Here is a 26194-nt window from a genome sequence, read left to right as displayed (position 1 = left end):
TAACACACACAGGTTTTGATTTATTTCTACCACTAGTGTTCCTCTAAAACCTAGACATTTTTTTAATACAAGCACGTTTCCACCATGCACCCAAAAATAAAGTGTGCAATAAAATACTTTTTAATTCCCCCACCATAACTATGTCTTGCATAGGACCCCTAAATCACCAACAACAATTTAAACACTAATTTTAAAACAACCCATTTTAAAAACACATCACATTTTGCAGAGTAAAAACCAAACTGTTTTGAAATAAAATACTGTAAAACCCCACGCACTTATCTCTAGCATAGACTCCCTGAATCACACACACACACAAAAACAGGAGTTTTAAACACACTAAACCAACAGTCTGCAACCAAATACTTTTTAAAAACCCACACCTATCTCTAGTATAGGTCTCCTAGATCACCAGCAACAATTTAAACACTAACTAATTAAAAAACATTTTAAAACAGACACACTCTTTTAAAAGCCAATTGCAGAAAGTTACCTTCCACCACAGGGTAAACGGATGCCGGCACATGGTTATTCTGTTTTCCCCCATGTGTATTTGGACCTTTGGATTAATGAACAAGCAAAATTTTTAGTTAGTATTATTCCCCAATAGCATCAAATCCTTATGTAATCTGTGTTATACCTGGTGTTTTTTAATTTAACAATATTAAGCACAACTATAGTTAAAAATGGGGTTTTACCTGGCCCTGGTGAAAAGCAGCTTGAAGTTGCTATTTCCATGCTAAACAAATCACACTGCAATAAAGATAGGTACCATTAGCTAGTAAGGACAGCATGGATAAAGAGTGACATTATATAATATATATTTTCAGAGTTAAAAACAAGCAGTACACCTAGTCTTGCAGTCCAGCAGCTATTCTGTTCAAGATAGTTTCTCTTGAAAGAGGACAGTCTCCAAAAAAACCCTGAGGTTTTTATACCATCCTAACTCTTTCTTTCAGAGTCTGTAGTTAGCAGGTTGATTCGATCACTTACAACTCTGAATTAATAGATACATAAGGAAATTAGGTATCCCTCCCCAAAGTTCCCTTTTGTGATCTGAGGGGTGGGAGAATTAAGTTGTCTGCACAACTGGGCTGCTTTTTTTTTTGTAGTAGTAGTTAAAATACATTTTTCTGTTTCAATGGAAAAAAAAGAGCACTGTAGGGCCTTCTTACAGTATTAAACAGTAAATCACCATACACAACAATCCATAAAGTTACTAATATCAGTGAAAGTCTTGTTTGTTTTTTTTAATGTGTTTCTTTCATGCTTAAAGTTTTGGGTTGTTTTGAAATAAAATGGATGTATCACAACCATAGTAAACACCCTAGAAATACCCATAGCTTTTAAATGTTTTTACAGCAAATGCTTGTTCTATAAAAGTATGGTGGAGGTTTGTGAACCCTTGAAACATTTCAGGTTTGGGTTAGACCCTTGTTTATTTTTGTAAATGTATAATTTTAATGACTTTTGAGTTGCTAAAAAGAGTGACCCATAGCATTCAGACGATTCCTGGGTTATATTTAAATTGTCCAATAGCGTTCAGCCAACTCCTGGGTTATATTTAAACTGTCCAATTGCGTCTATGAACTCCTGAGGTTTTATTTCATTTAATATTAATCAGAGCTCACCATTCCCACCCAACCACTCACCTCCCTTACTGTGGGTGTACACCCATCAAACTTAATTACTGATCACTAATAAATTTAACCCTGATGGCAACAAGGGTGGGTAATCACATCTAGACCTACAGACTAGTTTTATATTGCGTGTTTGTCCCCTCACCAGGATTCAGCAGGTAGGGGGCTTCCATCTGGAACTACAGACTAGCTGCTCAGTTTGTATTTCCTCATGCACGCACTTACTCAGATGAGCTGTCAGTGTTGAGAGCTCTCATACGCTGAGTGTAAATTCAGCTGCAGAAATGCACACTTGCAAGGGTCAGCATTTGTTTGGTTTGGGTAACACCAGGGTGTGCTTGGTGCTTTCCAAACAGACAATGGGGCAGGCAGAGTCTCTGCCCCACAGAGCTCCTAGCCTGATGAGTGAGACGGGATTTTCCCCTTTGCTAGTTCATTGTGCTCTAGCGGAGCCTGCAGTAGGGCTCATTCTCTCTTGCTGTTTTATTGCCTGATGTGAGATGTATTTAGTGAATAGCTTCCTTATGAGACGTTATTGGCAGTGGGTGGCTCCCCTTAATTACCAAGGCCTGGTCTACACTAGGATTTTATATCGGTATAGCTAGGTCTCTCAGGGGTGTGAAAAATCCCTAGTCCAGACAGTGCTAGGCATATTCATCCTGGGGAAGGCAGTGCAGGAAACAGTCATGCCAGGTTAAAGCTCAGTATGGAACTTTTTGCATGAGGCAGCAAGTTGTACATGGAGATTTAGTGCATGGCAGGCTGGAGCACTGTGGATTTACACCCTGGCTTGCGGCACAGTAGCACTCAGGAGAGACAAGCTCTACAGGTCATTATGGAGCAGCGATAACTGCTCCTAGCTGGCAAGAAAGTTTCTATTTGAAGTTGAATTTTGCACATATATAGGCCGTGGTTCAGGAGAGCCAACGTTGTATTTTATGTGCCACAGGACTTAGGTCTGTGATGAAAGTTAAGCACGTGCTTCAGTGCTTTGCTGAATCAGAGACATAGGCAGATTGATTTGAAATTGGTAGGCAGCTCAGGAGCTGGGGAGGAAATCTGATTTGTGGAGAAATTTTGACTTAACATAATCAAAAGGGTCACCCAAGATACAGCCTCCCCTTCCACACGTACACACACAGAAAACCTATTTAAAATGTTGAAAGTCTTTTTTGTCTGCAGAAGTAGGTAAAAAATGAGCATCAGGAGTCTTATGAACTCCTATCAGTTCAATCGCCCCAGTGAGATCGACCAGAAAGACAGTGTCATATTTGAAATGGAAATGTTATTTGATTGTGCTTTGGGCACTACAGTGACATAGTGGGTTGTAAGGGGCATCTTTGAAACAGGCTTTCAGCAGACTCATTCCCCAGACCTCATCCTCCAGAATGTCGCAGGTGCCATGGCAATTTTCACAACATCAGAAAGTTGATAAACTAAAGAACTGAAGTCACCAGGGATGCACAGGGGATCTGAAGGAGCATATCAAGAACATTAGCATTGGAAGAGTCTAGGGCTGAACATAACCAGATAACATGCTTTTAAAAGTTGCTAAATCCTGTTTCCACTGGGTGGAAGATCATGTTTTAAAACATGTTTTTAAATGTGACTTGTTTTACCAGTCTAGAGGTGCTTTAAGAGACAGAAAGCAAAAAGTAGAAATAAGTGGTTAGTTTTCATCATGGCAAAAGATTGACCACAATGGTTGGTTCAATATATTTACTAATGACCCAAGAAAGGGGTGAACAGTGAGGTGGCAAAATTTGCAAATGACACAAAAATATTTAATTAGTCGACCAGAGAAGACTGTGAGGAACTTTAGAGGAGCTAACCAAGCTAGGGGAATGGGCAACATAAGAGCAAATGAAATTCACTGTTGGCAAATGCACAGTGGAGGGAATCTTTTGAACTGTTCATACACTGAGTTCTAAATGGACGCAGGCAAGGAGTGGACAGTGCAATAAAATCCTCTGCTCAGTTTGGTCAGGAAAACCAAGTGTGAGGATGTGTAAGGAATGAGTGATAAGGAAAAGATTCTAACACCAGTATATTTATCAGAGGGATTCCTTCACAAGGGTTTTGTGGTCAGTGCTGGTCAGTCCATCTCAAGAAGGAAGTTGCAGAAACAGAGAGGTTCAAAGATGGACAAAAGCAGTGATTAGGGGCCTGGCAAAATTGCCCTATGCAGTGAGATTGAAAAGACTGGGACTGTTTAGTTTAAAGAGGAGACAACTAAGAGGGAACATAATAGAGGGACATAAAATAAGGAATAGGATAGACACGTCAGATCAGGTATTTCTGTTCATTGCTCTGAATACAACAAGGGGGCATTCAAGGCAGCACATTTAAAATGGATAAGAGGCAACACATTTTCACAAAACATACAATTAACCTGAGGAACTCATTGCCACAGATATAATTGCGGTGAGGAGTGTTAGCACAATTCAAAAAAGGATTAGACATATCTATGGATAAGGAAACTATCCACAGTTATCTTTGTAAGGATTTGGGAAGTGTTGGGGGAGAAAAAAAAACCCTAGTGCTTTAGAGGGGATATAAATGGAAGGGGTTAGGAAGAAATTTCCATTGAGGATGGGCTTTCCCATAATTCCCTCCTGCAGGTTTCTTGTACCTTCTTCTGAAGCATCCAGTCTGGCAAGTCCTGTGTTCCTACAGACACCAGTTTGATGGTACCTTGGTCAGTACCTTAAAGACATCAGGCACTCCAGTGCATTCATCAGTCTGGCGGAGTGAAGACAGGTCTACATGGACCTCCCTAATGCATTAGACACCTTGATAAATTGCAAAGGACCATGGCCTGGATCCAGGGCCCTCCCTAGCGGGGTGCAGGGCCTGGGACAAACCAGCCTCCACTCTAGTCTCCTCACTGTCTGCCTGGCACGCCCACCCGCTGCTCACTTCCTCACCGCCCCCAGCCCACCCGCTGCTGTCCTCCTCACCATTGGCGTGCCTGTCCGCCGCTCACCTCCTCACCCACCTGCCCACTGCTCGTCTCCTGGCCAGGGCCGGATTAACTTTTCGTGGGTCCGGCACCAAACATATTTGTGGGCCCTCCTGGGGAATGAAGGGGCCAGGGGCAAGAGCACAGCGGGCAGGGTGGATTTGATTTAAATCATGATTTAAATCAGTAGTCAGGAAGACTCGATTTAATCATGGTTTTCTACATAAAAGTGCATTCTTGTTGGTTGTTATAACCTTAATATATATTCTTCACAACTCAGAGATAGATGTAGGTTTCATTTTTAGAAGGTACACACTATACATTTTTAAACAGTGATTTATTTTGAAAACTTTTCAGATGCGTTTTACAGCTATATCAGAAAATGAATGATTGGTTATTTCATTTACCAAAGAGAATTGAAGCAGATATCATTGGGAGGTGAACTATCTCCAATTCAACAGGTTAATCATTAATATTTGGAGGATTTTCTTGCCAGGCTGTATTAGGAGGAGAACATCACCAGACAGACATTTAAATTGTTTTATTTAACTAAACAACAACGTTAAGTATTATGGATTTTTTTCTTCAACAGCAAACATAATATTTTTACAAAAAAGCATATGTCTCTCGCTTCTCACATTTTATCTCCAGACTTCTTCTCCTTGTCCAGATCTATTCCGCCCCCAACAATCTTCTATTCATTGAACTTTTCGAAACTTTTCACTTTTAAAGAGAGATAAGGGATTGACTCTGTGTACACAAATTTGCAGAGGGACAACTGTTATTTCTCACCTCTATATATTATTTATTTATTTAAAAACATTTTTGCTGTTAACAAGCATGTTACCTCTGGAGAGACACATCCCCAGTTTGAGAACTGCAAAACTAAGCGTCTCTGACGGTATCTTCTAGACTGAGAGAAAGACTAACCTAAATAATCTATACAGAAGCCTGTGGAACCCCATAAAATTGGGTCCCTAATCCATGAACTATTAGAACTCATTTACAAAACTTTTCTTAAACATTACATGAATATATTGTCTCATACCATAGAATTAGAATTTATCATCCCTATTCCATGATGAGATATAATGTATCTTAATTAAAACTATTTTTAGATAGGTTTTTTCCTCAAAAATCTGATTTTAAATACAAAAAAATCTGATTTTTTTAAAAAAGTCATTGATTTTTATCCACCCTGACAGCGGGGCATGGTGGGGCGGGGGGAGGATTGGTCCCCAGCTGGAGCGAGGCAGGGGCCAGAGGCAGGATGAGCACAGTGGGGCATGGGGGGAGGATTAGTCCCTGCTGACTGGAGCAAGGCAGGGGCCGGGGGCAAAAGCACAGCAGGGCAGGAGCTAGGGTTGGTCCCTGGAGCAAGGGAGGGGCCGGGGGTAAACTGCAAGCACAGCAGGGCTGGGGAGGGGGTAAAAAGGATCCCCTCCACTCCTGCCCACATAGAGCGGATACCTACCTTCTCCCTGGTTCTAGCCCGTTTTCTTTGTCTCTCTCTGCACTGAGCTGAGGGTGGGGGTGCACTGAGCACAGGGCTGGGGGTGCAGGGTCTGGGAGGTAGCTAGGGTGCAAGAGTGGGCTGGGAGCTGGGGTGCAGGGTCTGGCCAGGAGCTAGGGTGGTGAGGGAGAGTGCTCGAGGTTGGGGCAGGAGGTTGGGGTGTGGAGCGCTTACCTGGGGCAGCTCCCATTTGGTGTGAGGGCTGCAGGTGGGAATGTGGGAGGTGCAGGAGCTCCCGTTTGGTGCTCAGGGTGGGGGTAGGGATGTGGGGGGTGTGTGCAAGAGTCAGGGCATGGGGCGTGGGGGGGACTGGGTATGTGTGGGGGGGTGCAGGAGTCAGGGCTGGGGGTGCGGGCTGGGGCTGTGGAGGCGCTCCCAGCCCCCTGCCCTGAGCAGCTCATGCCGGTGGTATGCCCTGATTCCACCCCCTTCCCCAACGCCCCGCTCCCGCCTCTTCTCCGCCTCCTCCCCTAGCGGCGAGCGGGCTGCGGCTCCGCTTCTCCCCCTGCCTGGCGCGGGCGATCAGCTGTTCGGCAGCAGGGAAGGGGAGGGGCGGAACGAAGCAGGCTGTGGGAAGAGGCAGGGGAGGAGCTTGGGTGCCGGCGGAGCCTGCCCCGCTGCAGCAGGAGTCGGGAGCACCAAGCTTCTGCCCCCACAGGAGAGAGCAGGGGAGGGGGGCGGAGAAGAGCAGGCTGGGCCAGGGCCCCTTTGGCGCGTGGGTCGGGCGCCATGGTAAATCCGGTACTGCTGCCCGCTACTCTCCTCACCATCCGCCTGGACGTCCCCAGCCCCCACGTCTGCCGGACCGCCTCTCTCCTCCTCGCCATCTGCCTGCCTCCTCACTCCCCTCGCGCCCACTCCCCATTCACCTCCTCACCCCGCTTGTCTGCCCGCTTCCTGCCTCACCTCCCAGCCCACCTCCTCACCTGAGCATCGGGACAAATGGCATCCCAACTGTGCATCGGTCAGGATGCGGGACAAAGGGCTAAATATCGTTACCGTCCCAATTTTATTGAAGCGCGGGGCTCCCCAAAGCGCTGGGCCTCTGGTGGTCACCCTGATTCACCCTACCTAAGGGACGGCTCTGCCTGGATCTACAAAGGGGTTTAGGTGTTGCAATGCTGAGTGTTGCAATGCCCAACTTTTAGACACCCTGAAAATCGCTGGACTCCACAAAGCCTGGGTTAGGTGCCCAGGCTGCCTCCACAATGAACGGGGAGCGAGATGCTCCTAAAAATGGGATCCACGCAAACCACACACTAGTTAGCCAATGGGAGATGCCAAGGAGAGGGGGGAGGCTAAGCCATGCCCTTCTCAGGGAGCTAGTCACCCAACTCTGAGCTGCAGGGAGGCACCTGTCTGTGCTAGTGACCCACAGCTGGGAACCCATCTCCTGGAGTGTGGGGCCTAAGGCATTTCTTGCTAGAAGCACTGGAGGAGGAGGAGATGCTGCTTCCTCCCTTACAACACTGATCCCAGTGGTTAGAGCACTTCCCTGGGATGTGGGACACCTAGACGCAATTTTCCCCTCTGCGAGGGGGGGAGAAAGGATTTGAAGAGGGTCTCCCACCTCTCACAAGATTGCTGTAACCACTGGGCCATGGGACATTCCAATGTGGGGATCCCTCAATATCTCCTGCTGAGACCCTTGCACTGTGTATAAAAACTTAAACAGTCACTGGGCAGAGAGACTGAGCATGTGAGAATGACTGTGTAGCCTGGCGGTCAGGGCATCCCCCAAAGGGACGCTGGGTCCTGCCCACCTGCCCCAGGGATACAGTTCCAGAACTGGGCTCAGGCATAGGTGAGGGATTTAGTGACTCATTCTGACAGTCTGAGAGCTGCACTGTGCTCTGAGTGCTGCTTAGTGCTGGACCTACGTGGAGGAAGGAAGGACAAAAGTAGCTTTTTGACATTTTTACACTTGCCCCAATACCTGGGGCTTCCAGGAGCCAATTCAGATCCTGGCATTATGAAAAGCAGCCTCAGGGCTTCTCCATCTTGCCCCAGCAGGCAAGATCTACAAGGGGGCCATCACATCTGCTGGGGATCAGTGGAGTTCAGCAGCACTCCAGCCACACCCTTTACATCCCACCACACTTCCAACAACCCTTCAACCCTGGGGAGATGGAGGAGATGCAAGGGGGTGACCTAGAGCTGGTTACACTGGGTTTACACCATCTGAGGATTCCCCTACACTGACAGAATTCCCAGCTGGATGCCTACACTGGCTTTCCGGCCCCTCTGCACTGCTGGAGTGGCACAAAGGGACCAGGGTAACATCAAAGATCTGACCAGCTTCATGCAACAATGTATACAGGAATGTAAGAGGTTTAATGTTACACTTAGTCTTGTTTTCATGTGGCATGGCATGTTTGTAAGCTTCTGCCCTTTGTACTGCAACACCCTCTGTGTCCTGCAGCTTATTCACTGCACTTGTAGAGAAATCCCAGCAGTTTGCTAACATGGGTTTGGTTTCATTTGTTTCTCCCCTTGTTCAGAGCAAGTTATAATGAAGAGGACGATTTTCTCATTCTTTCATGGCTTCACTGTGAGTTCCTCGCTGCCTGGATACGTTGTTTTCTTCATTGCTCTGCACATTCACAATTTGGCATCAGGTGGGAATTCCTATTTATCCATGAGATTTCTGTCTGCTCATATATCTTCTCCTTCTAAAAGTACCAGTTCTCTCACATTATAGCCTCATGTCATTCACCATGCCTGTTCACCCTGGAAGATCATGCAAGTCACAAATTGGTCTCTTGGTTCCAGATTTTTGTCTGCATTCTAGTGCCATGACTTCAGAAAGCTGCCAGGTCCTCCCAGTTAAGAATTTCCTCCTCTTGGGGGTGGTGTTTCCCTGAGGGACACATGGCTGGTTTAACAGCCCAGCACCGCTCCCTTCAGCCCCTGGCACAGGAGTATTCTGGGAGTACTTGGGGCCTGATTTGCAAAAGTGAAAAACACTCACCACTGCCAGCGAATTCCATGGGAGTGTGGTGTGGACATGTAACATGCCATAAGAATGCAAATCGGGCCCTAGGTGTCTCAAGTTAGTGGACAGTTTTGGCCTTAATGTCTCTGTGCCTCAGTTTCCCATCTGGAAAATGGAGATAACAAAACCTCCCTACCTCAAAAGGATGTTATGAAATTAAAATAATTAGTTTTAGTTGACACACTCAGATAGGGATGAGCACCACAGAAAAGCCCTTGAGTAGATAATATAATTCTATATCTAGTGCAGGATTTGGAGGGTGGCAGTAAATATGGCCTGGAGCCTCTCTGAATTATTAGGATAAAAAGAAGCATTGAATAGCTGCTAATTCACTGAGCATTGATCTATCCTGTGCACTGAATGAGTCAGGGATCCCATGGAAAAAATACCATGTTTTCAAGTAATTAAAGACTGTAGCATAATGAACACACACAAGGGGGCACAATTAAGGTTTCATGGAAAACCTTAATTCTGGCATTTCCTAGTCTTGGAGTGCTTGACTTGGCCACCTTAACATAGTTGCTGTCTGTAATTAATCTATACTGTTTCTATCTTTTTCTCAAAAAGAAAAGGAGGACTTGTGGCACCTTAGAGACTAGCCAATTTATTTGAGCATGAGCTTTCGTGAGCTAGAGCTCACTTCATCATCTTTTTCTGGCATTCTATGGTGCAATCACATTGGTAACTGACTCGAAGGTTGCACTTATTACAGTGAAACATTTTACGATACAATAACATACAAATTGTGACTAAACTGCTTTAGTAATGATGATAAACTGGCATTTCCTCAGTCCATTTTGCCTCAGGCACTGCCTCTTCTCCTTTGTGGGTACTAGTCTCATACCCTCTGTCTGTGTTAGAGAATTGAACCATTGCTCATTGAACAGGAGGGCTGTTCTAGTGTAAACACCAGTGCTGCATTGTATCCACACTCTTTCTGTTTGCACCCTGCCCACTTTTGTGCCCTGCCACACTGTTGCACCTAAATTAATGTCCATTCAGTTTCTCTCGGACTTCATCACTTTTTTCCACTGGTACATTTCACAGCACAGTTTACAGTGACTGGACCTGACCATCCAATCACCACCTCCGTAGGTGGGGAGGCCGTCCTGCCCTGCCACCTCTCCCCCAGGATGAGCGCTGAGAACATGGAGGTGCGATGGTTCCGGTTCCAATATCATTCAGTTGTCCACCTGTATCAGGAGGGACAGGATAAGTATGAAGAGCAGATGCTGGAATATCACGGGAGGACAGAGCTGCTGAAAGATGGCATCACTAATGGGAGTGTTTCCCTGAGAATATACCAGGTCCAGCTCTCTGATCATGGGCAGTATACATGCTTTTTTCAATACAGTATATTTTATGAAGAAGCCATATTGGAACTGATGGTATCAGGTCAGTTATAGTGTTTTATTGTTTTTATTTGCCAGCAGTATAATAAATGGAGTAATTGCTCATTGTGATTTACCCCTTGATCGCTCTCATTCACACATGAATATCCAGAATTCTCTTTTAGCTTCCAATTATTGCACAGCAGGGTCAATCCCTGAGGAAAAATGGAAGAATTTTGCTTATGTGCTCTGTACTTGGGGCAGTTTCTAAATTTTATTTTAAACATAGTATAGAGTTCAAATATTTCTCTGACAATAAACAAACCCACTGTGATAATTTGAGGACTCTGTCTGTATAGTTTATGAATTCTGTTTGATATTGTGAAGTTGTTTTTATGAAAATTGCTGTATCATAGAATGTCTCTATGTCTACGTGTATCCACCATTACTGACCAAGTCGTAGCACATACACCAGACTATTTACAACGAGGAGTAGTTAGCTTTAACTACTTTTTAACTCTGACCTGTCAATAAGTATGCTAAGGATGTTAGCTGGAACTGGGAAGAAGCCACTTCCTTCTGCTGGTCTGAAGGGGGACTGGAGTTTAGTGAGTTGAAAATTACGAGAAACAGAACAAAGGAACCAGGTGTTAGTGATGGGACATAGAAACTAGAGACAATCAGTAGGACAGGAACAAGAAACTTTGGGAAAGAGAGAGGAAGAATGCAGACCAGCCAAGACCAGAGAAGACTGTCTGAGAGAGGGAGGTTCGCTGGCTGAGAAGACAAGCCATCTGCTGCAGCAAAATCTGACCCAGCCCAGAGAATGCTCTGGAGTGGTAAGGAAATTGTGAGAGGGAAATACATGTAGGTCTATTATTTTTCTATAGATCCGTGTTTTCAAGAAAAGAGCAATGGTGTTAGAATCCTGTGCAAAGTCTCTGTGTGTTACCCTACCACATAATATGTGGACCCAGAATGCCCACACAGCTGGAGTTCTGGGACAACAAGGGAGTATTTAAGCTGTGGGGCTGCCTATGGGAACAGCACTGGTCCCAGCAGGGGCTGGGCAGTTGGACCATGAGGTCTCACTTCTTGAGGGGTGTAAGATGGAGGATCTGCACCCCCAGAGTGGTCTGAGAGACCTCAGGCCTTGTCTGTGCCTGGACTCTGCTCAGACTCTAGAGGTTTAAAACACACGTGATTCAATGGTTGGATCCCCTCACAGCAGTCTGGTGAGTGGCCAAGAGGGGGTGCTTGACAAAGCTGTGACACCCCCTCACTCTCTTCCCTTGGGTTCTGCTTATATCAGGTGTCTGTCATTTGCTTATTTAAACATAGAACACTTCATCTGAAACCTTTCCAGCAGGTTTTTTTTCTTTCCCTCACATATTATGGGCCAAACCTCGAGAAGGGCTGATCACTGATGACTCCCACTGAAACTGCAGTTACTCAGTGCCTCTCTGGATCTGGATCTGTGTCTATTAACTGATTTTTTTCGTCATACAATTGGATCAATTTCTTTTGGAATTGCCTTGTTATTTTCATAGTCCCATACCCCTCTGGAATAGAGCCAGTTGGGAATTTTTTGACCAAGCTTTTCTTTCATCAAAAATTGCTGATTTGTTGAAACTGAAACTTTCCGTGGGAAAGGGTTGGTTTCAACTGAGTTTTTTACTCAAAAATTTTGAAAAAAAGTTTCAAAATTGTCAAAACGTTTTTGTTTTGATATTTATAACATGAGAAAATCCATTTTCCAGTTTAAAATCAACTGTTTGTTTTAAAATGTAAGCTAATTGTAGTAAATAAGTAAAAGTTGTCAAAATTGAAATGAAATGTTTCAACTAACTTGACTCAAAATGCTTTGGGGATTTTTGATTCATGAAAGTTTTTGGAGACTTTGATTTTTTGTCTCAGTTTTCTAGGAGAAATTTTTTGTATATATCTTGAAAGTTTTCACAGGGCAGGAAAACTGCTTCCTGCCCAGCTCTGTTCAGGAACTAAGTTCAGGAAGAACATTCTCATAGTATCTCAGGATGCTGTCAGAGTATCTCAGTATCTTTATCTACAGATAACTCGAAGCTCAATATAAATGACAAATTGAATTGTGAAATAATCATTTTTAGATAAAGCAATAAAGTGACCTGTCACCTGAAGAAATATATGAAAATAGTCAGAATGAATTTACTCTCAGTCTTAGTCTCTATAATATTAATCTCCCCATAAAAGAAGAAACCCAGTCCAGATGAAACCAATAGAAGGAAACTGCAATGTAAGGCATAAGATATAAATTAGGAGAGGAAGAATAAAAAGCCAAAGCCAAAAACAAATATCAAGAAATTGTTTCAATGTTTATCAGGGGTTGGTAGTCTGCCAGAGAGTTGGTGGGTAAGGTGTACCAATACAGAAGAAAGGGAGCAATCAAAGAGGATAAGGATGTTACAGAGAAGCTAAATGTTTTCTTTGCGCTAGTCGTCAGCACAGAGGAGATATCTGCTCATCTCAGCTAATAAAGATGAGGCATTGTCAGAGAGTGATGTATCAAAAGAGGAAAAGCTGGAACAAACTAATGAATTAAATAGCAAGGGTGCGTGCACTAGTGAGATTCTGATATCTAGCTGAGTAAAGTATTGCAGGCCATAGTGAAGGGAACAGCCCCCCCAGCACTCAGTGACACACACCTGCAGTGAGTTTTCCACATAGCTCACTCTGACAGTGGGTGCTGGGGACAGAGAAAAGAGTTAATTTGCTACTTCTCGTGAAGGGTATGCTTCTGTCTGCTTTGCTGAAAGTGTAGAATTAACACAGGTTCATTCCATTCTCCTCTAGCTATGGGCTCGGACCCCCACATCTCTGTTGATGGTCACCAGGATGGAGGAATCCTGGTTGTGTGTCAATCAGCAGGGTGGCACCCAGAACCTGAGGTTCAGTGGAAAGATCACCATGGGAAGCTGCTATCACCTGCCTCTGAAAAAATATCCAAGGAGACCAATGGCCTATTTCAAACTCAGATTTCTATTGTTATAACAGAAGATTCCAACCAGAATTTGTCCTGTTCTGTCAGGAACCCGCTCGTCAACCAAGAGAAAATATCAACAGTTTTCATAGCAGGTCAGTGCCCATCCACACTGCACTGGGGTCTGACAAGACATTACAGATGTTAGTGGGGAGTATATAGTATTGTGCGATTATTACTGACCCCCTGTTTATAGCTTTTCTCTGGGTAACACAAGACACCCTCTCTTACACTCTTACCTTGGTTTCTTTCTTGCATTACATCCAGAAGACTACACTAATCTAACAGCAGCGCCAAGGGCCCCGTCAGGATGCAGGCAGGAGTCAGGACAAACTCCCACTGGCTTAAATGAAATCTCTACCTGAGTAAGGAGTGAAGGATCAGGCCTGAGTGTCATATTTTGGTGGAGTGGCAGCATGTTTGAAGTTGTGGCAGAGTTTTATTGTGACAGCACTGTTAAACCTTTATTTTTAAGAAATGTAGTAAAAATGGTTAAAAAAAAATACCACAACCAAACCCAGCCCTATTGTTATGGGTTGGACATAAGATTGGCACTCACATGTTCCCGGAATACCAGACATTCCGGTACTTCTGCGAATGGTGTGACGCCGCCCCCATTGGTGTGATCCTGATCCCGCTGGTGAGGTGGTGCATGTGAGGTCAAGCTGAATGGTGGGCCGCTATCTTTAAACTTGCACCACCCTGCCCCCACCAGTGTGACCTTGTACACACTGTGTGTGTGAGGTCATGCTGCACCAGGGTGGGAGGTGCCATTTTTGAAAGCCAGAAATGGTAGAGCAGCATGCCCCATCTAATACCAGACAAAACCACATCTGGTTGTGTCCCAGTGCAGGACAGGGGACAAAGGTCTCAAACGGAGGACCAGTCGGTTTAATACCGGATGAGCAGCCTCCCTAGTTGGCCATAACCACTGCCCTTCATTTAAGACAGGGGTAAGAAGCCATTAAGCCCTTTTGTGGAACCAGAACGCTGAAAAAACTAACAGCCTCCACCCCAAATATAGGCATATGCTACTACCCAAAACAAAGGCCTGTGTCACGCAGATGTGGGTGGAGGGGTTTGGCTGGGTATTATTTTGGTAGAGGGGTGTGTGTGAGAGAGAAGCAGTGAGTACACAGCACAGAGGCGGACACAGGGAAGGAGCATAACAAGCACTGGGAGTGTGGGCCTGAGAAAAGCATAGCAAGAGAGTTCTGGGCTGAGTGCTGGCTGAAAGGGGCTTGGAGCTGTGAGCAAAACAATGGTTTGATTCCTTCTGCTTTGCAGAAGATCTGACCCTACGTATGTGGTTTGGTTATTTTGTTGATGACCAGCTCACCACAGTGCCCTCCCAGATCCAGAAACAGACTCCAGCATTCCTGAACTCCAGTTTTCTACTGCAGTCTAGTGAATAGCTGTGTAACTCAAGGGAAAGTGTGTGTCAGGCCTGTCTCTGGTAACTAGCTTAGTAGGAAGCTAGCCATAGCTCAAGTAGTAGAAGTTAGCGCTGAAGCTCTATAGGGTCTGGGTTCAAACCTTTCTGCTCCTGCTGCAAGAAGTTTACAGTTGCATATAACAGAGTTTCTTTTTTAAAAATACTAGTTGATTTAATTCACACAATGAAAAAACATCGTTTAAAAAAGCTGTTTGATCTCAGTGGGAGGTGGAAGTGGCAGCCTTATGGAGTGCTGGAATCGGAGTGTATTATTGACAGCCATGTCAAGAATGTGAAGGCTGCTAGGAATGAAGGAATGTTTTTTCCTTCACTTCTGATTTCTAGGCTGTTCGGGTTGTGGTGGGTGGGTTGTGCCTTGGTACCACCTTAATGGTCACTAAGGAAATTTTTTGTTTTTGTTAATTAAATTAATAGTTAGCCATTAGTGTAATAAAATAACAACAACACTTTGCATGTTTACGGCACTATTCATCTGAGAATCTCAGATTGCTGCATTCTGGTATTTGCTGAAAAGGCTCTGGTGTTGCCCATTGTTTCATAATCACATAATAAAGAACCCCGTCCTGGTGCCCAGGCTCCCCACACAGAAATAAGGACCCTAGGGGGTTGTTACTTGGACTTTCCTCACTCAAATTTTGTTGCAATTAAAATCTTGCAACAAGATATTGTACATATACATTTTCTTGGGAGTTTAGTTAAATTTTGAATTGACAACGGGAAAATGGTTCTAAACCAATGAATGTATAAGAGTGCAGGGAAGGTGGGAGGAGGAGGAGAGATAAAAGCAAAGCTTGGGAAGCAAGTTTCCCTGGAGATTAATTAAATAGGGCCTACAGTTTGGGACTCACAGTGCAGTCTGCTGCAGAGATTCCCATTTCATGGAGGTCTCTGATACAAAATCATGGAGCAGGTCCTCAAGGAATCCATTTTGAAGCACTTGGAGGAGAGGAAGGTGATCAGGAAAAGTCAACACGGATTCACCAAGGGCAAGTCATGCCTGACCAACCTGATTGCCTTCTATGATGAGATAACTGGCTCTGTGGTTATGGGGAAAGCGGTGGATGTGATATACCTTGACTTTAGCAAAGTTCCCAGATGACACTAAGCTGGGGGGAAAGGAAGATACACTGGAGGGTAGGGATAGGGTCCAGAGTGACCTAGACAAATTGGAGGATTGGGCCAAAAGAAATCTGATGAGGTTCAAGAAGGACAAGTGCAGATCCTGCACTTAGGAAGAAAGAATCCCATGCACCGCTACAGGCTGGGGACCGACTGGCTAAGCAGTGGTTCTGCAGAAAAGGACTGGGGATTACAGTGGACAAGAAGCTGGATACAAGTCAGCAGTGTGCCCTTGTTGCCAAGAAGGCCAAAGGCATATTGGGCTGTATTAGTAGGAGCATTGCCATCAGATCGAGGGAAGTGATTATTCCCCTCTATTCGGCACTGGTGAGGCCATACCTGGAGTACTGTGTCCAGTTTTGGTTCCCCCACTACAGAAGGGATGTGGACAAATTGGAGAGAGTCCAGCAGAGGGCAACGAAAATGATTAGGGGGCTGGGGCACATGACTTATGAGGAGAGGCTGAGGGAACTGGGGTTATTTAGTCTGCAGAAGAGAAAAGTGAGGGGGGATTTGATAGCAGCCTTTAATTACCTGAAGGAGGGTTCCAAAGAGGATGGAGCTAGGCTGTTCTCAGTGGTGGGAAATAACAGAACAAGGAGCAATGGTCTCAAGTTGCAGTGGGGGAGGTCTAGGTTGTATATTAGGAAACACTGTTTCACTAGGAGGGTGGTGAAGCACTGGAATGGGTTACCTAAGGAGGTGGTGGAATCTCCATCCTTAGAGGTTTTTAAGGCCTGGCTTGACAAAGCCCTGGCTAGGATGATTTAGTTGGTGTTGGTCCTGCTTTGAGCAGGGGGTTGGACTAGATGACCTCCTGAGGTCTCTTCCAACCCTAATATTCTATGATTCACTGACCCAGTCCAGCAGTGCTTGGCTGCTGAGATTTATCAAGGTCTCATGGCACTGAGGCTACAGAGCAGATATTTATTTACTGTTAAATTTAGTGATACTTCAGGGACTGAGATAAGGGGAACAGGAATCCAAATGAGGTCTCGTTTAACATCGATGAGCACTGAGAATAGGGTAGCAGAAAAGATGACAAAGGCCAAATGTTCAGCCAAAACTCAGGGCTTGTCTACACCTGAAACGTTGCAGCAGCACAGGTGCAGCTGCCCTGCTGTTGCACGTCAGTGTAGACGCTCATTACAGCAATGGGGAGAAGGGTTCTCCTGTTGTTGCAGTGAACACACCTCCTGAAGAGGCAGTAGCTGGGCTGAGAGAAGAATTCCACCATCGATTTAGCGCTGCCAGCACCGAGGGTTTGCTTGGCTGAACTACATTGGTCAGGGGCATGGATTTGTCACAGCCCAGAAAGACATAGCTGGGTCGACCTGACTTTCTAGTGTAGAGCAGGCCTGTGCTTCACGTTTGTGCCTAGGCTTTGCAGGTGACAATATTTGTATTCACAGAGTTACAGGCTCGTGGTGTCAGAGCACACTGTTAGACCGGAAAACATTAACTGTGACATTCCTGGGTGCAAAGGCATTTTCACCTTAATGTTACGTTCCTACCTAATTTACAGTTAACAAAGGCTGGGATTTTCAAAAGAGGGTTAAACTCCCAAATCCGTCTGACAGTCTAGCCACCGAGGCAACTGGACTCTGAGATAAATGGTCACTCACGCCAAAAACCACAAAATATTCAAGTTACACCCAGTCCCAAGAGACCAGTCTCTCACCCAGATCAATTTGAATCCCAGATCTCACTCTAAAGACTGCGCTGGCAGCCAGTTCTATAGTAAACCTACTAAAGGTTTATCAGCTCAGAAAAAGGAACGAGAGTTATTGAGAAGTTAAAGCAGGTAAAAATACAAGTACAGGTGAATCACAGTCTATAATTTCAAAAGGTAGCAGAGATGTAGTAATCTGTCAATTTCCAAAAACTCTTTCAGGGCTACCCAGAATAACTCAGGGGATCACCACCTCCTTGTTCAGTTATTCTGCCCTCTTAGAATCCAAACTGTCCAGAGATGAAGAATTTTTCCTTGTGTTCATACTTATAACTTCTTCTCACAGGAGCCAAGCTCACAACAACACTTCCCATGCAGGTCCCTTTTTCATGGGGTGGGGAAGGAATGCACTTAACAAAGTCTTTGATCCCTGATCTCACACAATGGCTCATTTGCAGATAATGAACAGGAGGACTTTTTCTTTTTTTGATGAGTTACATAGTCACAGAGGTTTACAATGCCAATGCTTGCTATCACTTCATACCATGGGGTATAGTTGAGTGAGAACAATGCATGCAGCATCCTACAAGCATTTTGGAAAACACTAAACACATCCCTATCAACTGAACCTCTATTATTTATTTTGATGATGCTAACACATAGATAAGCAAGACTGGTTTTCAGCTGCGCATGTATAAGTGTTCAGTGAGTCCTGGGGACTTGGCATGAGCAGGCATCTCATCTGCCAGCATCACAGAGGGATTAATATTTAACAAGCTGGGCTCCCTGTTTGTTCCCTGTAAGTATTTCACTGGTCTGTTGTAGGAAGGGGGGTCTGCCTCTCTCCCGCTCAGACCAAGCCCAAGGATTCAGAGACCATGCTGGTTTCACTAGTTCCTATGTTACCCTTTCAAAAACGTGACCATGTATTTTCTGCCCATGTAAGGCCCAATGACACTGCAACTACGGCCATGTCAGGGTGTCTCTGGCTGCACTGCGACACAGGTCAGATCTGCAATGCAGCTGGGACCTTCGCCATATTCCACAAGCAGGTTAAGGCTTGGACTTCCACTGGTTTAGAAGCAAAGCATGGAGGGCCATAGCTCACCATGAAATCCATAGGTAGCCCCCGATGACTATTCCAGTCAGACACACTCTTTGCTCATAATATGACCGCATTTAGTCAGGGTTTGCAGACTAATGACTGTCACAGATTTACAGGATCTGTACTAAGTAACTCATTGCAAAATACTGCAGGTGCATTCCGTATCCCACCAGCCGCCAGCGACTGTCATGGATTTACACAATTTGTTCTGTGCCCCAGCCTTTAAGCAGGGAGGGGCCCTTGAGAGTGCCAGACCCCCAAGGGGTCAGATTTTGCCACAAGAATAGGCAACACAGGCTCCACTGAGCCTCCAGGCTCCAGCACTCCTGCTTCTCACAGTGAGGTCTGCACAGCAAGCCCCTGTGAGGTAGACGCTCTTTCCGAGACTTTTACTCCCTTCAGGGGCCAACAGACTTCAGCGAGTAAGAATCTGCAGTGATACCAGGCAGCCTTTGCCTTTTAATAGTCAACTGGAATACAGAATCAGGAAGCCCTTAGGTTAGCATAGAGAGGCCAAGGTTAAAACACAGCCCATACCAGCCCCAGGGCTCCCTTGTCAGGGGCCGTCTCCAGCACAGTCAGTCTCTTGGCAATCTAATGAGCACAGATGGCCCTCATACAAGCTGTGTGTTTGACTGTGCTTCCTGATGGGTTGCAGGAGTCAGCAGACTGATGCTTAAGCTTTGTAGCAGCAGTCAGCAATCCAGTATCTACACAGTGCATTTTGTACCTGTCTGTAACCACTTCTGTTCCAGTCCCCAGCTACTTCCTGGCTCTGACCCCCTCCACTGTACCTTCTGACTGTGATGCTGATTAACCTTGGGGCTTAGGCTTCTCACTCCCAGCTCTGACTCTTGGCTTTGATCCCAGGCCCACCCCATCTGGATCTAGCTCTAACTGGTATGCGGAACTCTTGCTCCAACCATTAGGCCAGACCACCCATGACCTGGTTGCTGACATCCTATGAGACAGGCAGCTGTAGGAACCATCTTGGTGTCCTTTCTTTGTCTCTGATCCTTTGTCTTAGTCCCAGGTGAGAGCCCTGTGTTTCTGTGAGCCCAGTTCTTACCACTGCCTCCTGTCACCTCTGCCCATCATTGGCCTGCTGCAGAGCCGTGCTGAGCTCACATGTTCACCCAGTCCTTCAGGCGTCTCCTGTCTCTCTCAGGGCTTCCATTGATATGGGCTGGTCCCAGCCAGTCCTGAGCGACCCATTCAGATCACCCCAGACAAACATCTCATGACTCCTGCTTTGCTCCAAGGGCAGCATTTTAACCCTTCTGCACCCACTGGGTAGCAATACCAAGGTGATAGGTAGAAAATCATAAAAACATTACAGACAGTTTCCACATTGTCACAATGCCGCTTTCTTTTGCAGAGCTGTTTTTCCCAAGGGCCAATCCCTGGATGGTGGCTCTGGGTGTGATCCTAGCTCTCCTGGCTCTTCTGATTGCCCTGGCCAGTTACTGCTTCTGGAGGCAACACAGAATGAAAGGTAAAGTTAGAAAGGGACAGAATGTGGAGAGAATGAGGGAGATTTTCTGTTTTGGGTTTTTTTCTTCCTTTTAAAGAGAGGGGTTGACACAGGGACTGGACGTCAATGTTCTGAAGAGAGATTTGGACACTGAGAGATGGAACGAGGCTGAGGGAGAACAAATCATTCAACCTGAAGAAAATATCAAGTGCATTCACCCCTATAGCTCTCACTAAACAATCCAGTCCTGGCATTGTTGTTCACTAGTCAGCGGGGATCCATATTGTCTCAGTTGGAAACAAAAATGTGACGTTAAATGAACGGCACATGGAACTTCCACTGAATGGCAGCAGATTTGGGGGCCTTGCAGCAGGTCATTTCCCTATTGGTAGAGAATTCAGTGACAAGTAGGGAGGGTATCTCCTAGTATAATTTATTATCAGAATGTACACAGGTCCTCTTTGTCTGGAACAGATGTGGCCAAAACTGCCAGCAGGCAATTGCCCTTTGCACAGAAATCTCAGAAATCTCTGCCCTTCTACCAAGGAGCAGCTTCCTTGATTGCTCCCGCCTAGTCACTAAAGCCCAGATACACAAAGGGACATAGGTACCTAAACTCCTGATTTAGGCACCCAAGTCTCCGTTTTAGGCACTGCTGCAATCCACAAAACCCTTTCTCGTCTGCCAGTTAACCTTGTAGGTGCTTAAACTCACTCAATGCCTACATCTTTTGCAGTAAAAAGTTCCCTGGGCACCTGTGTTTCTGCCTCTGGGCATGTGCACGGCTGCTTTAGTCTAGGCACCCAGATGCCTATCTAGGGTTATTTCTGGGTTTTTCTGGACATTTGCCTCTTTTTTGATCTTCCACCCTCCATCCGGGCAGATTTTTCAAATAAGAGGCAATTTCTGAGATTTTTGCGGTACACACATTGTAGCTCAGAAAGAGCCGTCTCACACCCCGATTGGTCCCTTCCCTGCAGCCACAGCTGGATCCCACCCATCCAGGCCCCAGCACCCAGCCCTGGGGACGGGGAGAGGCCTGCACAGAGGCGCTGACTGTTGGGCTGGTGCTGCGTCCCAGGCCTGCGCCAGCTACCGTGCCACCATGACAGAGAGCAACACTGCCCCCCACTTCGAGTGTGAGATCCCAGTACACACATACCCTCCAACACCCCAAATACCCCCTCCCAGTACCCACGCTCCTCCAGCACCCCCCCCATACCCTCTCCAACTCCGTTCCCCCCCACCACCCCATTCTCCCCACAGCAGAGTCCTCTTTTGGGGAACCTGAAATACAGTAGCCTGTCTTACCTACAGAGCCTGATCTGACAGGTGTTCTCAGAGCACTCCTACCAGATCAAGACCCATACAAAATCTGGCCAAAGGAGGACCTGGTCGTGCCATCTCCCTTATAACCTTCAGCTCAGTGGTTAGAGAGCTCACTTGGGAGACTCGGATTTAATTTTCCCTTACCCCTGATAGTGACAGATTTTGGATAGGGGTCTCCCACCGCTCAGAAGAGTGCCCTAACCACTGAGCTGTGAGCTCCCACCTCCATCTCTCCTGATGAGGTTGGTCCACTATGTATAACCACCTCATCATTGGGACCGAGAGAGAGAGACGCCATAGCCTGGTGGTGAGGGTTGCCACCTGGGATGTGAGAGACCCAGGGAGCCAGCCCCCAGCTCCAGAGACTCTTTAATTATTTCTGTGCAGTAGCACAGCTTCCTCAGGAGAGTCTGAGGGAGCCCCACATCAGAATATCCCAGGGCTCAGTGGTTGGTTACAGCACTTTCCTGAGAGGGAGAGACCCCCGCTGTCAAATCCTTTGTCCCCTGCAGGCAGAGGGGAAATTGAACCTGGGTCTCCCACATCCCAAATGAGGGCCCTAACCACTGGGCTAGAAGTCAGAAGGGAGGTGACAGCTCCTCCTCTGGCCATTTTGCATGGAGTTAGGCAGGCACTTAACTTGTTCTCATAAGCACCTGACTTGGAACCCGTTTTCCAGCTGAGAATCACTAGCAGGGTTAGGCAGCTCCCTGCAGCCTGGACTTCGGTGCTGAACTCTGAAAGGGGGTGGAGCTTAGCAAACACCCCTCTGGTCAGCATCTCCCATTGGCCAACTTAGGTGGCTCCCTGCCTAGAATGCTGGCTTTTGTGAATCCCATTCTAAGGCATCTCTCGATTCTCCCCCGATTCATTGTATAGGTATAGGGAGCCTGGGTGACTAACACAGGCTCTGTGGAGCACAGTGTCGCCACTCCTAGATTCTCTCGTGAACTAGCCCCTGGCAGTTAGGTTCTGAAATACCTTTGTGGATCTGTCTCTAACTGCTTTAGACATCTTGTTTCCCTTCTGCCCAGACCCCAGAGCATTCTGCTTGGGAGAACCCAAGATCAAATCTCCTGCATTGCAATAACACCTCTGCCACTGCCATGGGGTGAGCTGGGGCTCATCTCCACCCAGATCTGTGGTTTCTTTGAAGCAGGGGACTGCGGAGTCCCCAGGTGCAGCCTTCAGTATGGCCAACCTCAAATACTCAAAGACCATGAGTCAGGCCCCCGAAATCATGAGATTGACTTAAAAATAATAATTTGGGATTCATTTTATTTGCCTTCTGGTTTTGGAGCCTTTAGCTGTCATGTTTTCAATCTTTTCTCCCCACCCTCCCTGTGATAAAATCAGGAGGGTGGCAACACTGATGCCCCGATCAAGGGTCCTCTCTACCAGGAACGGACATGGCCAAAGCTGCACACAGGCAATTGCTCTTTGTGCAGAAACCTCAGCTCAGAGACCACCACCCTGGTACCAAGGAACAGCTCCCTTGATTGCTCTCTCTTGGCCGCTAAGGCCTGGATCACAAAGGTATTTAGGTGTCTAATCTCCAGACATAGGCACCTAAACCCCTGTGAGGAGGGACACTTGACCAGGATCAGATGACTTCAGGGATGGGGTGGACTTAGGCCCTCCCAAAACTGGAGGCTCACCTTCTCCATCGAGCAGACAGACCACAAGACCTCATTTCAGAATGGACAAGTGTCAGGTGACTCTGTGAACTGTGCCAGTTATATTGCCTATGCCCACAGCTCCATGGAGGAGCCTCCAGCTAGTATCCCTGGCAGGTCACATGACCAGGATGGAATATAGGCTGGCGGCCAGGTGCAGGAAAAGACCTGGTCTGGATCTATCCACAGCAACCTGGCAGGAGGCTTGGCAACATAGCCAGAGAGGGGCTTAGCCAGAAGAGGCCCTGGGGAGAGCGGAGAAGCAGCCAACCCGGGAGAGGCTTCAGAGAAGCCTAGAAAGCCACAGGCTGTATAGGAAGCGGCCCAGAGAAAAGCAATTCAAGGTTACTGAGCACAGTGAACAGTCCCTGCGTACCTGGGGGTCCCTGGGCTGGAACCCAGGACCTCCCACTATGCCACCTGAAGGAGATGGACATAAACCCCAACGGTGAGGGGATGAGGACTGACTGAGCCCTGGACAAGGGACTGCAGAGTTGGAGAGATGGGCGAGGGATGAGCTGTCTAGGGTCTGGAAGGATTATTGAGCCCAGGGAAGGGCTGTGACCCAGTAGCAGGGGGGAGAAGCAGATTGTTTAGCTGTTTTGCTCATTGGAGTTTTTGTTGTTCCAGGAAAGGGAAGGGCCCTGATAGAGCTTTGGCCAGAGAGCTAAACCCAGAATTACTTGACTATAAATTATCCCTCCAGCAGCTGCAAACTGCAGGCCCACTGGGGAGCCTCTGTCTGACAGGGGAAACTGAGGAATGGCAGCACCTCCATGCTGGGGAGAGGTATCCTGCTATTGTACACACTTTGAAGTTAAACCAGTGAAGCCTTGTGTGTACACCTGGCCTAAGACAAAGAGACCTTCTCTCAACCCCTCTCACACCAGCCAGATCTGAGAGGAGTGTGACTGAGGCCCAGGCAGCAGGAGTGACTTCTGGGGGCAGACCTTTAAGTGGCCACTGGAAGGGATACGTCGCCCTGTCTCCACTATTATCTGCTACCATGACTCAGTCCCAGGCAGAGGGGACTCTGAGTGCAAAGGCCCCTGGACAGATCTGTCTGTTGTCTGTCTGCCCCTCTCACCCTAATGTGATTGTGCTGTAGTTAACAGTAGTGATGTGTCCATAAACATGATGGTGAAATCTCACCTCTTGCCCTTTTCTCCCCCTAGAGATGCTGCGATCTGACCTGGCGAGACAGAAAGGTCAGTGTCTGGGCCAATGCGGCTTGTTAAAGATTTTATGTAGCTATTTGCAAACAATGAAGAGATGAGCAAGTACCAAGATTCTCTGTAGATGGGTCATTTGCAGTTACACCAAAGGGAGGTTATGACTGACATCTTGAGATCATCACAGAAACGTGATTCCCTCAGGCATCTCTGCTGTACTAATTAACCCAGCATTTATCAATTGGCGGGTCACGACCCTCTGGAGTGGGGTCACGAAAGGCTATCGAGTTGGGAGTGGGTGGGTTGTGAGATGTTGAAAATATTATAACTGTTGCAAAGCAAAGAAAATAAAATGTCTAGAATAACTTTGGGGCTGCTAAAACCTTCAGAGTTTGGAAGGTCACATACAATAATTGTAGTGGTTGTGATGGGTTATCCAGGCTTATCTTTGTTATTGATATATGTTTTACTCTGACTTTTAGAGTAAATAAAAGGGGGTTGCGAAAATTTTTGACTTTCATTGAGGAATGAACAACCTGAAATGGCTGAGACACACTGAATTAACCCCATCACTGCTGTGACGACCTGCAGGGTCTGCTCTGTGGCTGGCTTATTTCCTGATTGAGAGTTGAATGGGTAATTTCAGCTAAGGCTGCTGCAACGTAGCTGTGAGTGCTGCAGCAGGACTAGTGCAGAAGTAACATTTAGAATATAAACCACGAGCCCAGTGTCCCATGTAACCCTTTCACTGCTGTGCCAGGGTCATTACTTGACTCTGGGTTGAGACCAGTGTGTGATTGGCTCCCTCTCTCAGCAGGGGGCACTCCAAAATCTCATTGGGGATTCCCCATTAAACTCCCTTGAGCTGTGTCTACACACAAACTTTTACCAGATTAACTGAATCAGTTGAAAAGCACCTTGGGTAAAGTTGGTGTAAACAAGGCAGGGCCTTGTGAGGTGGTGAGCTCAATGCACAGAACATCGTGTTGCCCTGATTGCCCAGTACACTGTGCCATTGCTCACTGTGATGTGATCATGTCCAGTGGCCTTTGCTAGTGGCCATGCTCAGCGGGCAGAGTTGGGGCTGCACTGAGAGTTTACTCTCTGGCTCCTTGTGTCGCTTTCATTCAAATCTCAGCCTAACATGGTTCTGGATTTGAGGTTGGGTCCAGTCAATCTGCTCAGCTCACAGCCCCACTGACCAGGCCTCCTACTCTGGTCTGCCCCTGAGCCCCTCTATGTGATCTCGTAGAATGGGTGCCTACGGGATGTGGCTGTGCAGTGCTTAAGAGCTGCTGAGGCCCCTATATGGCTTGTGCTTTGGGATTGCTGTGGATCCCCTGTCTTCTGACAGGTCAGTGGCCATGTAAGGAAGGGACCCTCAGTGCCCACAGGTTGCATTCTTTCACTGCTGCTTTCCATGAAAAATAGAGATTTTTGTATTATAAATATATCACTGCATCCCAGGTGTTTGGGGCAGGGGAGCTGGAGGTTTGGGCAGCTGGGCAGGTGTGAGAGATGATTTTGTGTCTTTACTGCAGTTAGCCAGGCTCTTACTTAAGTGATGCCTCCAACTCCCCCACTCCCATCCACGCACAACCCTCTGAGTTTAGTGGGGCTTTCAGTCCAGGGGAGCTGGCCCATCTGGGGCTAAGGGTTAGAGCCTGGGTAACACTTTCCCTTGGGCTGGTAACCTGCCCATTCTTCAGTGAGGACACAGGCTAAATCACTCAA

At 46.6% G+C, this 26194-nt stretch overlaps 1 protein-coding gene and 1 long non-coding RNA gene across 3 annotated transcripts in view; one reads left to right on the top strand and one right to left on the bottom strand.

Annotated features, from left to right (window-relative positions):
* The window catches only part of LOC140904643 (butyrophilin subfamily 1 member A1), a 46432-nt gene that overhangs the window by 6416 nt on the left and 13822 nt on the right, over nucleotides 1–26194 (top strand). For both annotated transcript variants that reach the window (XM_073327075.2, XM_073327074.2), the window contains exons 2-6: nucleotides 8617–8733; nucleotides 10158–10505; nucleotides 13271–13552; nucleotides 20188–20304; nucleotides 24464–24496. In XM_073327075.2, the coding sequence (XP_073183176.1) occupies nucleotides 8628–8733; nucleotides 10158–10505; nucleotides 13271–13552; nucleotides 20188–20304; nucleotides 24464–24496 (886 nt within the window). In that variant the 5' untranslated portion in view covers nucleotides 8617–8627. The remainder of the gene's footprint in view (nucleotides 1–8616; nucleotides 8734–10157; nucleotides 10506–13270; nucleotides 13553–20187; nucleotides 20305–24463; nucleotides 24497–26194) is intronic.
* Nucleotides 494–5349, bottom strand: LOC140904645 (uncharacterized). Its single transcript, XR_013634708.1, has 3 exons — nucleotides 5241–5349; nucleotides 699–753; nucleotides 494–559 (listed from the first exon to the last, which is right to left on the bottom strand). It is a non-coding gene; the product is annotated as an uncharacterized LOC140904645 (long non-coding RNA).

This window comes from Lepidochelys kempii, chromosome 14 (genome assembly GCF_965140285.1).
Source record: "Lepidochelys kempii isolate rLepKem1 chromosome 14, rLepKem1.hap1, whole genome shotgun sequence".
In the NCBI taxonomy this organism is placed as follows: Eukaryota; Metazoa; Chordata; order Testudines; family Cheloniidae; genus Lepidochelys; species Lepidochelys kempii.
This window is presented reverse-complemented; position numbering and strand designations above follow the sequence as displayed.